The following is an 11,145-nucleotide window of genomic DNA, read 5'->3' on the forward strand; positions in this document are numbered from 1 at the left end:
TCAGGTTTGAACTACATTACCCACAATGTCTATCGGTAGCGGTGTATCACCGAGATATATCCGTGTGTTTTTTTGACCATTGGGTGGTTCTCGTTTAAGTGACTTATATCTGCTTTGTTGCTCATTTGTTGCCCACCCGTTCATTAGCAAATGCTGACTAAATGTAGCGCTGCTGCTTAAAACAGAAGTTTTAATGAATCCTAGAGCTAAATGAAACCACAGGTAGAAATGTCCTGTGATTGATTTGAGGGGTCAACCAATCACATCGTTCGTAAATACAACACTGTCCAATCAGATTGACTGTAGGGCGGGGCTTAACCTTTTACCATCGGGATGGGAGCGAGAAGAAAAAAAGCGATTTGACAGCTTGTCAGCGGAGGGAGAGCTTCCTGCACATAGTTTTGTTATTTTGGTTGTCGGCCTGCTCTTGCTTATTCCGTCGATTTCAGTCCCACCATGACATCCACCATAGACGAAAGCAACAAGGAAAAGGTAAGTTAAATGGACCCTGACGTGTGAGCCGCTTTGCTGAAGTTATCGCCGTTAACTTAATGTTGTTTTCTGCCTGCTAGCTCCTGGCTAAAGCTAGCCACCGTTTGATCGATGAAGCTGTCGAGCTTGAAGTAAACGAAGAAGTGTCAGACCGCGAAGTGTTGTTGTGTGACTTAATGATTAAAGCTACGTCGTAGCTTTAACGTTGACGTTGATTAAAAGTGGCGTAGCCTGTGTGGTGTTGAGGCATCTCTCTTGCTGCGCTTTAACTGCATTAAACTAACCTCATTGTCCTGCAGACACACGCATGTGACAGACAACTCAGTGGGCTCGTAGTGAGCTGGAAGTATTAGCATTCTCACAGGTGTCTGCATAACTTTATTATGGCCTGTATATCATTTCCATTTTGAGAGTTTGCATTGGTGGAGGATGTAGTCTGATATGTTGAATTATATTGAGTTATACTGACAGGAGGTAAGGCAAAGACTACACAATGTGAACATTATATCTCTGTTGGTGGGTGTAAAGTGTATTTAACTTTTATGGTTTGAGACTGTGTGGTTTATGTTTTTCATTTGCATATCAAAACTGACCTCACTGTGAAGTTGTGGCCATGCAGGCTTGGTTTATATTGAAACACACATTGTAGCTGCTCACTGACATTCCTCTGAACTGTTTGTGTATCGTCGTGCTAGAAAATATTTCTATTGCTGCTTTACTGGCAAAGATTTTGTAGATACTGTTATATCAAATCAAATCAATTTTATTTATATAGCCCAAAGTCACAAAGTACATTTGCCTCGGACGGCTTTACAATCTGTACAGGGAGTGACACCCTCTGTCCTTAGACCCTCGGTTCGAGTGAGGAAAAACTTGCCCACAAAAAACCTTTAACAGGGAAAAAAGGAGGAAGAAACCTCAGGAAGAGCCACAGAGGAGGGATCCCTCTCCCAGGACGGACAGACGTGCAATAGATGTCACGTGTACAGAAGAAATCAACACAAACATATTGTACATATTATATATCGGTTATATATGTGATCCTGGATGCTGACTGGTTAAAGTGCAATTATATGGTATTATATTATTGAACCAATATTTTAAAAAATGCAACAGTGATGAGCTGTGTGCTTGATTAGTGTCTGCTACATTTAGTCCCACTTTACAGTTCCCCCACAGAAAAGAAAGTCAGAACAAATAAAGTAAACATTTATAATCTAGTCCAGATTGAAAGCAGCATTAAAACCAAGTGACCACAAACAAAACAAAAAAGCTACATCTCCATGTTTTTGTATAACCTCTGTGTCTTCTTCCTCAGATGCGCTCTGTGTCTGTGGATCTAAACAATGATGCTTCTCTTCTCATTGACATTCCTGATGCACTCTGTGAAAGGGACAAAGTCAAGTTTACTGTCCATACAAAGGTAAAACAACTGTCGTACCCCAGCACTAACATGTAAACTTGCTTAAAATATTCTATATTCTTATATGGTGCATAAAATACTTTTTCCAGACCACACTCAGCTCTTTCCAGAAGCCAGATTTCTCAGTTCCCAGGCAGCATGAAGACTTCATCTGGCTACATGACACTCTGGTTGAGACAGAGGACTATGCTGGACTAATAGTGAGTTAAACCTCTTGCAGACAGACATGACTCATAAATACATACAATGCTTGCTGAGTTGTTTTTTTAATAGTATAGTTAGTATAGTGTATATGTATTTGTTTATTTATTTATTTCATAGATTCCTCCAGCGCCCCCAAAGCCTGACTTTGAGAGCCCAAGAGAGAAGATGCACAAACTGGGGGAAGGTGAAGCCACTATGACCAAGGATGAGTACACTAAAATGAAGCAGGAGCTGGAGGCGTGAGTGTGACACTCAAACAAAACACCGTATATTGCTTTGTGTCCTGCAGACTGTCCTGTTAGATCCTTTTACAAAAGCTTCCTGTATCAATGATCTGTGTAACATTTTCTTGTCTTTTCAGTGAATACCTGGCTGTGTTCAAGAAAACTGTGCAAGTGCATGAAGTTTTCCTGCAGAGATTGTCCTCTCACCCCATTTTGAGCAAAGACAGAAACTTCCAGATTTTCTTAGAGTATGACCAGGATGTGAGTTCCTCATTATGCTGACTTCGTTTCCCGAGTTGTCAGTTGAAAAAGAGAGGAAGTAGCGTTTACTGGACACTTCTGACACATGGCTTACATCCTGCTGTGATCAGCAGTTATGCTTATCTGTGTCGTCTTTGTTAGTCAGTGGCTGGAGTTTGTTGACAGACTTAGCTCAGTTAAACACTTTATATCATTTCTCTGGTAAAAGAGCATAGGCCACATGTATTTATGGACGACATTGTGACATAATGATACCAAAACATTTGTCTTGATACAGTCACAAACATTACTCTTGTCACCTACAAGGTCATACAATAAGCTTTAATAAATCACCTATTTCTCTCGTAGATTTAAAACATTTTCTTTCTAATTTCTGTCATTTTAGCTCAGCGTGAGAAGAAAGAATGCCAAGGAAATGTTTGGAGGGTTCTTTAAAAACATGGTGAAGTCAGCTGACGAGGTCCTTATCTCAGGAATAAAGGTGGGGCTTGTGGATAATCTGCCTATAGTGAATGCATGACTGCACTGCTGTCATAATGTCGTAGCCGCTTACCTTTTTGTCTGCGTTTGTTTCCTACACAGGAAGTGGATGACTTTTTCGAGCAGGAGAAAACATTCCTGCTCGACTACTACAGCAAGATCAAAGATTCCACTGCCAAAGCAGAGAAAATGACCCGTGCACACAAAAGTATTCAAGGGGTTTTTAAAGTACCACATAAAATCTGATTTTTATTTTTGTTATTTGCTTCGTTTTTTAAATTTCTATTGTCATTACAGATATTGCTGATGATTACATTCACGTCTCTGCCACTCTGAGCAGTCTCTCTGCTGATGACAATACAGCAAATAAGAAGTGAGTGTAATTTAGAATCTAATGATTTTCATAGACATACTTGGTGTTGAATATTATAAGCGGTGATGTAATTGCATGAAAAAGTTTTTCATGTTATGGCTTTACTTTTTTCTCAGGCACCTGGAGAAATTGTCCGACCTGTTTGAGAAGCTCAGAGTACGTGGAACTTCAGTTACCAACAAACCGAGCCACCTTTGTAAATATTTATCCTGATTTATAAGTGCATTGTGGTAGCTGCTATACTGTGTGTCTTTGTTTGTGTCCCTGCAGAAAGTGGAGGGAAGAGTAGCGTCTGACCAGGAGCTGAAGCTCACAGAGCTGCTGAGATATTACATGAGAGACATCCAGGCTGCCAAGGTACAAGATGCACTCAATAACACAACAACAATGTTACTTGTTTATGGAGTTCACATATTGCTGTATTTCAAACACCTGAATAGACCAGACTAAAATAACAAACACTCCACACTCACAGATCGGAGCTCTGTATTAATCCCCAGTCTCCTTTTTATAAGATTTAAGACTAAAGATGAAGAGAAAATAACATGCATTGCTCAGAGGGATGAGCACAGCAGCAGTTTTCCAGTCAATGTGGAATTAGAGATGTTTATACTTTTATTGTATTCAGCATGATGAATATTTGAGTATTTATTAAGATTTAAACAATTGCTTTTGAGGAGCAGCATCAAATCCTACTATACAAAAACAACAACGGAAACAAAGTAACTCAGAGCGAGCCACAGAGCACAATGGGTGGCTTTTGTGCTGGAAATGAAACAATCAGCTATCTTTGAGCCACAAACCCAAAGGGTCCGTATACTGGGAGTGACACCACCTGTCGTGTGGCACTTTTTCCCCCATTTATGTTGGAATTTGACGACCTGGTAATAAGACTCAACAAACAACTATATTTCTCCAGTATGGCTAACGTCACCTTTTATCAGTTTTTACAGAGATCTTCCAAAATAAAAAGCAAATGATCACTAAGATATTTCAAGTTCACTTTCATCAAACTATCTGGAATATGTCAGGATCTTCTGTACAGGCGAGCTCGGGCGTTAGCTGACTACGAGAACTCTAACAAGGCTTTGGATAAGGCTCGACTGAAGAGCAAGGATATCCCCCAGGCAGAGGAGCACCAGCAGCAGTGCCTGCAGAAATTTGACAAGCTCTCAGAGTCTGGGAAGAAAGGTTTGTCTGTCTGTACATAAGAGAGGCAGGCTTAGTCTGCACTTGTTTCTTTGTGTGTAAAAAACGGTGTGCCCCTTTTTTTAACTGGACGTTATCCTCGTAGAACTCACCAGTTTCAAGGGCAGGCGTGTTGTGGCCTTCAGGAAGAACCTCATAGAGATGGCTGAGCTGGAGATAAAACATGCCAAGGTAAGCAGCACAATACAGCTGACTGTCGTGAGTGTGTGGGAAAGTTTGCTTATCACCACCCATTCTTTGTTATGAAATGTGGTTATTACACAAAAAACAGCCAAACACCATCAGCAGTGATATCCCAATCATCAAAATGTCAGAAAGGTGATGAAATCTTAAATCTCTATATTTTATTAATATAAAATTGAGTTTGTAAAAGCAATTAAAGTTTTTAAATGTACTTTAAATGGCATTGTTAGTAGCAAGTGAGTGCATTGGCAGTAAATCTGGCACACAAACTAAAAGAATAGGGATTTATGATAAATTCTGTCACCTCGTCATTCTTTTCACACATCATATCACACAAATCATGTAAAAATGACTCAAAATATGAATGAGGTGTGAACGTTCTCACCACATGTTTTGTAAACATCAGTAATCTTTATACATCTGGCCATCCTAAAGCCAAGTTTATCTGCTGTATAGAATTTCCATCAGCAAAAAGCAGATTTCTGCTCACCGTGTTCATCATCTGCACCGGTCTGTTGTTGTTCTCAACCTAATTAGAGCTGGTTAAGTTTGGAGTGAAAAATTGAAGTGGCATGGTGTGATCTGAAACCACACAAAATGCTCCCAGGGTGTTGGATTATTTACAAATAAAATTTACACACCTCCTGCGTCTCCTTGCTGCATTTAATCATTCATACTTCACTCCGCTGAGCAAATAAACTATTTTATTTATAACCCTTAAATGCTCCAAGAGACACCAAAATAAGAGACTTTTAAAGTAGAAACTAAATCTTTTCACTCCCCGTATTAGCCATATCCCTTCATCCATTCTAATAATATTGTTCTGGTTCATAATTACTGTTTTTGCAGCCACATCTGCGTATTATTTTTATCATTTCACTGAGCCTGTTTCAGTGTGATTGGCAGTGACGGTGAGAATGGGCTTGCTTTGATTTGTGCTCATGCTAAATTACCTAAATTTTAGAATTTCTCAGTCATGCCACAGCATCCATCTTATTTTCCAAATCAGCCAGCAATCTCATTCGTTTTGATAATGATCAGAATAACTATTTGTTGATAAGTCCATAAGAAAGATATATTGTTTGTGTGCAAACAAATGCGAAGAAAACCGGATTATAACAAATGTGCATTTAAATGTTTTATTAACTGAGATGCTGAACGTTCTCCTGACTCTAATCATCAGGAATATTAACTCTCCTTTCTGTTCTGTCTCCACAGAACAATGTGACTCTATTGCAGGGATGCATTGACATGCTCAAGAGCAACTGACTTAAGTATTCCTCTCCTACCATCAAGTGACCAGTCATAGCAAATGGAAACCTGGCACCTCCAGGGCCTTGCATGGACATGAATTTAAGCCCTATCTCTGTTCCCACCCATGGGTCTCATGCCACTTTAAAACCCTGCACAGGACCAAGTGTCTCGTAAGCAGAATGTCTTCATGTTTACAGAGTCCCTGTCCTCTGGTCCGTGGTCCATCCTTTTCCATTATTTATGGAGGTCTAACTCATCGTGAATGCCTCCAGAGAATGAGGCTGCAAACATTATGGTCTTCCATTATTATACAGCACCTGTAGAGCTGATTTTTTTTTCCTCTTATTTCCTGTGTTCATGTTATGCACAAAATAGAATAAATGCTGACTTTAACCTCCTGTCATTTTTACACAATTTAAACCTTTTTTTTTTTTTTAAAAAGCCTTCAAGAATGTTTGCCATACCGTACGTTTTATGTTTCATATGCTTAGTCTCTCGGGACTTTTTGTTTGCTAATAGAACAGTTTTATAGAAGCAAATCTAGTGCCTGGAAAAAAAAAAACTACATCCTCATGCTCTGCATTCCCGAGCTCTGACATTATAGTGCAACTGAACCAATCCTCTCGTAAGGAAACTCATGACTGACTTGGAAGACAAGACCTTTTTAAGTGTTCTAAAATAGCTGCTCTTCACCTCAGGAATGGACAGTTGGATTGGTCTCCACATTCTTGTTTGTGAGTAGCTGGTTTAGATCCCACATCTGTCAAAAGCGCACATTGGTTTTGCGAATATGGATCATATGAATCAGAAGAGCTCAGCATAAAAGTAAAATCAAACATTTTGCTCTTGTTAGCACTCACATTGCCCTGCACTTCATGTATTATGTCCTCAGCAGCTTCATCACCACTGCCAACTCTGCCCAACTCACTCTTTCCTTTTCAGTGTGTAATTATTGTTGCATTCTTCTTTATTTTGCCCAGAATCCTCCTTTGTTACTGACAGGGTGTCATGTATCAGACCTGATATGTTTATTTTAAACAGTTCAGAAAAGGATGCACTAAGAAGATGGAAAATACTTTACAATCATGACCAGGCTCAGTGGAGTGTTAAAATGCATTATAGTTTTTTAAGAAATTGAATGTATTTCTAAATGGATTCCAACTGTGTGAATTTCTGTACATGATGCGTTTCTTACAGAACATTAGCATTTTATAAATTTGTAATAATGACATTGAATAAATCCTACTTTCCCAAGTTTGATCTGTGGCTTTCTGTATTAATTTGATGGGTTGTTGTTTTTTCCCTATTTGATTTCCTACCACATGTGGCAGTTATTCTTTTACTGTTGTATGGATAAACACTGAATCTATATTTTTAAAGAGCCACCTATCATGCCACCACTAGGTGGCGGGATTCATTTGTTAACTGTATCCTGTTAGCACACAGTTTTTGAGTGTGGGCCCTTGAATTTAAACACAGCTGTATGCATGTTTGTGTTAAATCCATTGACCACAGTGGATCCTGGGATGGGACTGTGGTGTATTAGGTAAGCTGTAAGGAAATGCCAGAGTCCTCGTGGGAATCACCACCACCAAAATGCATATTTCATGTCCTACTTTTCAAGCAGCACTAAGCAACTGGCCTAAACAAATAATGAGCAGTGAAAACTAAATGTGTTTTCGTGGGGAAAGGTCATTCATCAAGTACTTTCTGCCTGTCTGCATTTTAGCCAACGTGTCTTTATCTTTGTGCTATGTATATAAAGACAGATAGCACTTGGAAAAACTGACATACATGTGAAAACATGTAAGCAATTGTTTGCATTATGAAGGAAATCCTAATACAGCAAGATGAGTGTTGGAAAATGATAGAATGATTGTTTAAGAACTATAAGGTATGGTAAAGCCTGAAACGGACGTGCCGAGGTTCTGTGTAGACAGAATATACTGAACCTGTTCTTGATGGATTTGTCAATATTGACATCACCAGTAGTACAGTCACAGTGACTTTTACGTTGCATTTCACTGATTGGATGAAGCCACAGACTTCAGCCAATGAGACGTTAACACATTATCAGTACAAACGGGTTAGTTTGCCAACTGCGATCAGAGCAAACAACATTTGTACGCAAAAGCATTAAAGAACTGTTGCAGTAGTGGACCCATGGGCCTCTTTTTGGAGAAAGCGATACAAGGCCCAGACATTAACATGAAGTGTTTTAAGGTGCATTCACTTACAAAGAGCTTATTTTACTTATTTCACTATCTGAAAGTATGCAACTATTTATCTGTGTGTACCATTTTGAAACAAAAAGTATCAGTCCTAAACATGGTCTTTTTTTATCTTCCCTTTGTGTAGCTGCTGTGTTCTTTTGATAAAGATTTTCTTCAGTTCTTGCTCTAATCACTGAAGCAAAACAAAGGCAGTGATGTGCTGTGTGAGATTTGTCGTCTTGCTTCTTCTCGCATGATTCATTTGACTGATTTTCTGACTTTTCTTATCTGCCAGCATGCCTTTGCAAGCTCTGGATGTATGATTGTACATAGGAGTGAGACTGTCAGAGCTTTTGGAGATATAATTGGTGATTGGCTGTTCATAATTAGTTTAACACCACCTCACCGTCTAAAGTCTTACTTTTGGTTGAGGTCAAGGATAGGTGAACTGTAAAAAACAAAATGCCAACATCTTACTCACACCAACTGAAAGCACCTGTCTCATGTCCCACAGCTCTACACTGCTCTACTGAAAAGTCATGATGAGTACAGACAGACTTGCCTTGGAGCAGCACTGGAGGCATGAAGCATGAAAGCCTCCTCGAATAGAAACCGTGACCACTGAAGGGGCTCACTACAAAGTGCACCTGCAAGACTCGCTGATGTAACTGAACTGTTTGTGCTTTCTTAGTGAAACAGAACAGGGTGCTTCTTCCTGACACCCATCAGGTCAAATGTCAATGCAACCACAGATTTTGTAAAAATCTTTTTCCTCCCGCCTACCTGAGTTGTATGGTACATGAGGAAAGTCACTCAAGTGAGTACTTTGGTAAGATCAGTATTTTAGATTTATTTCACACTGCTGCACATCAGTTACAAATGTGAACTTAACATAACACAGAGAGCAATCACATATTTTCTTTCTGATTCTCAGTGAATCTAGTAATAGTAATAATAACCTTCATGCCAAAACTATGTTTTGTAGCAGTTTTAAAGTTAGTTTCATTAACACACAGTTTCATTTTAAAACCACAAAGGACCAAATGCCAAACTTTTCCAGGTTAGTGTGCCCTGCCCTGCCCTGACAGTCATTTGCTTCATGCACACAATACAAACACGATGCAATCTCAAGTTCTAAATAATTTACATGCAATAAACCAACACGACAAGAAAGACAACACAATCACTCTGAGTGCAATTCATATTTCACTGCTGTTTATGCAGTGATGTTTGAGTAAGGTTAGTTACAAATACTGGAATGAGATGAGCAAATTTGACCATTGCTGAACTTCCTGTAGCAGCCAAACTGCAGAGGCAGTGTGAGAAAAGGGAGTGAAAATGCCACATGTCAGTTACAGCAGCAATGCAAAGTGAAGACAACATCTTTCACCTGAGTCTGGCTCATGTGCATCAGACAAAAAACACTAGCTGTAAGTTTTGCCTGTGGCCAGATAAGGAGTTCTATGGTTATTGGTAAGACATAAGTAATTTTCAGCAATAAATGATTAGACCTAAAGCACAAGCTGATAAGTATTGTGAGGTTTGCGTGATGTTCTTACAATACAGTTTGTTGCTGGCATACAAGGACACACTCACTAGACTTGAGCAACAAGTGCCTCCACTTAAGAAACTGTTTCATGAACTGGTTTGAGGAGAGGTTGTCTTAAGGATGCCTAAAAATATTCTCAAGTGTATGAGCTGAGGTGTGGACAGAGAAATGTTCTATTGTTAGTGCATAGGAGCCACATGTTTCATTGGCAATTATCTGACATATGTCATACAGAATGCATGTCTTAACAACGAATTAAGCCTTTAAATTGTGTTAATGTATCTGATTAGTACAATATCATTATCTCCCTGTGCTGGTTTTGTGACGCTGAAATAATATAAGGTGTGGTAAGGTTTCCAAGAAAGACTGTCAGAACTTCAACGTCACTAATTGCAACATTGTTATTGTGCAGGCGTTGCTAGGAACAATTCATTTCAGGAATGCCTGTAGCTTGAAAGTTTATTTTTGCATGATTAGTAGGAATAGGATTAGTAGGAGTAGAGAAGACGAAAATGTACTTATGGTAAAGCGGCAACACCATGATGCAGAATGAAAAAATAAAGTATAATAAAGTATGAGTCCTACTTTTAACATATGAATTGGTTAAAAAATAAAATGAGTATAGTATCAGAAAGTATACAGTGTATTTATGCATCAATTCTGCATTAAAATACTTATTGCAAATAACTCCCACCTAATGAGTGTTGCTCAAACGCACAGAGCTTATATTCAATTGAAGATACCAAACTGTCCCTGTCAGGATGCACTCTGGAGAAATGTGTAGTAAAAAAAAAAACTAATGATCTGTGTGAAAACATCATATAGCTTTAAGAACAGAACACACTGTTACATAATATACCTACATGATACAGTCACATAGAACAGTATGGTTTTAACAGCCTAATGACCTGAATATGGGACAGTTTTTTTTCTTCTTGCAAACAAACCTACTACTGTTACTACTAGCTGCAATGGAGCAAAGAAAAGTTCTCTTTGATGAAAGACGTCTCACAAAATATCTAAAAACACAAAATAAAAGCTCCTTAGCCGATGTGGAGAGATTTATTTCAGCACTTTACTCCAGTAAATGTACTTAGATACATTCCATTTCAAACAAACCACTTTTGTTTGACTAGGGGGAAAAAAAAAAAAAAAAACCTCTCGGTCTAAATGAGCCTTTTCATGTAGGTAAAAGACTACAATCCCAGCATGCTCATTTCCGGCTTGAGTGCATCTCAGCCAATCAGCAGCCTCCTAGGTTTATGGTAGCTATGTGGGGC

General features: G+C 38.9%; 1 protein-coding gene across 1 annotated transcript; it reads left to right on the plus strand.

Annotated features, from left to right (window-relative positions):
* The first annotated feature begins 337 nt into the window (after nucleotides 1–337).
* On the plus strand, nucleotides 338–7,358 carry snx5 (sorting nexin 5). The gene is made up of 13 exons (XM_010730006.3): nucleotides 338–492; nucleotides 1,811–1,915; nucleotides 2,005–2,115; nucleotides 2,237–2,358; nucleotides 2,481–2,604; nucleotides 2,990–3,085; nucleotides 3,187–3,292; nucleotides 3,382–3,457; nucleotides 3,574–3,613; nucleotides 3,728–3,814; nucleotides 4,489–4,648; nucleotides 4,752–4,837; nucleotides 6,068–7,358. Exons 1-13 carry the CDS (start codon nucleotides 457–459, stop codon nucleotides 6,116–6,118), a joined length of 1,200 nt encoding a protein of 399 aa, XP_010728308.1. The 5' UTR covers nucleotides 338–456; the 3' UTR covers nucleotides 6,119–7,358.
* The last annotated feature ends 3,787 nt before the right edge of the window (nucleotides 7,359–11,145 follow it).

The sequence above is a fragment of the Larimichthys crocea genome, chromosome III (genome assembly GCF_000972845.2).
Source record: "Larimichthys crocea isolate SSNF chromosome III, L_crocea_2.0, whole genome shotgun sequence".
Classification (NCBI taxonomy): Eukaryota; Metazoa; Chordata; class Actinopteri; family Sciaenidae; genus Larimichthys; species Larimichthys crocea.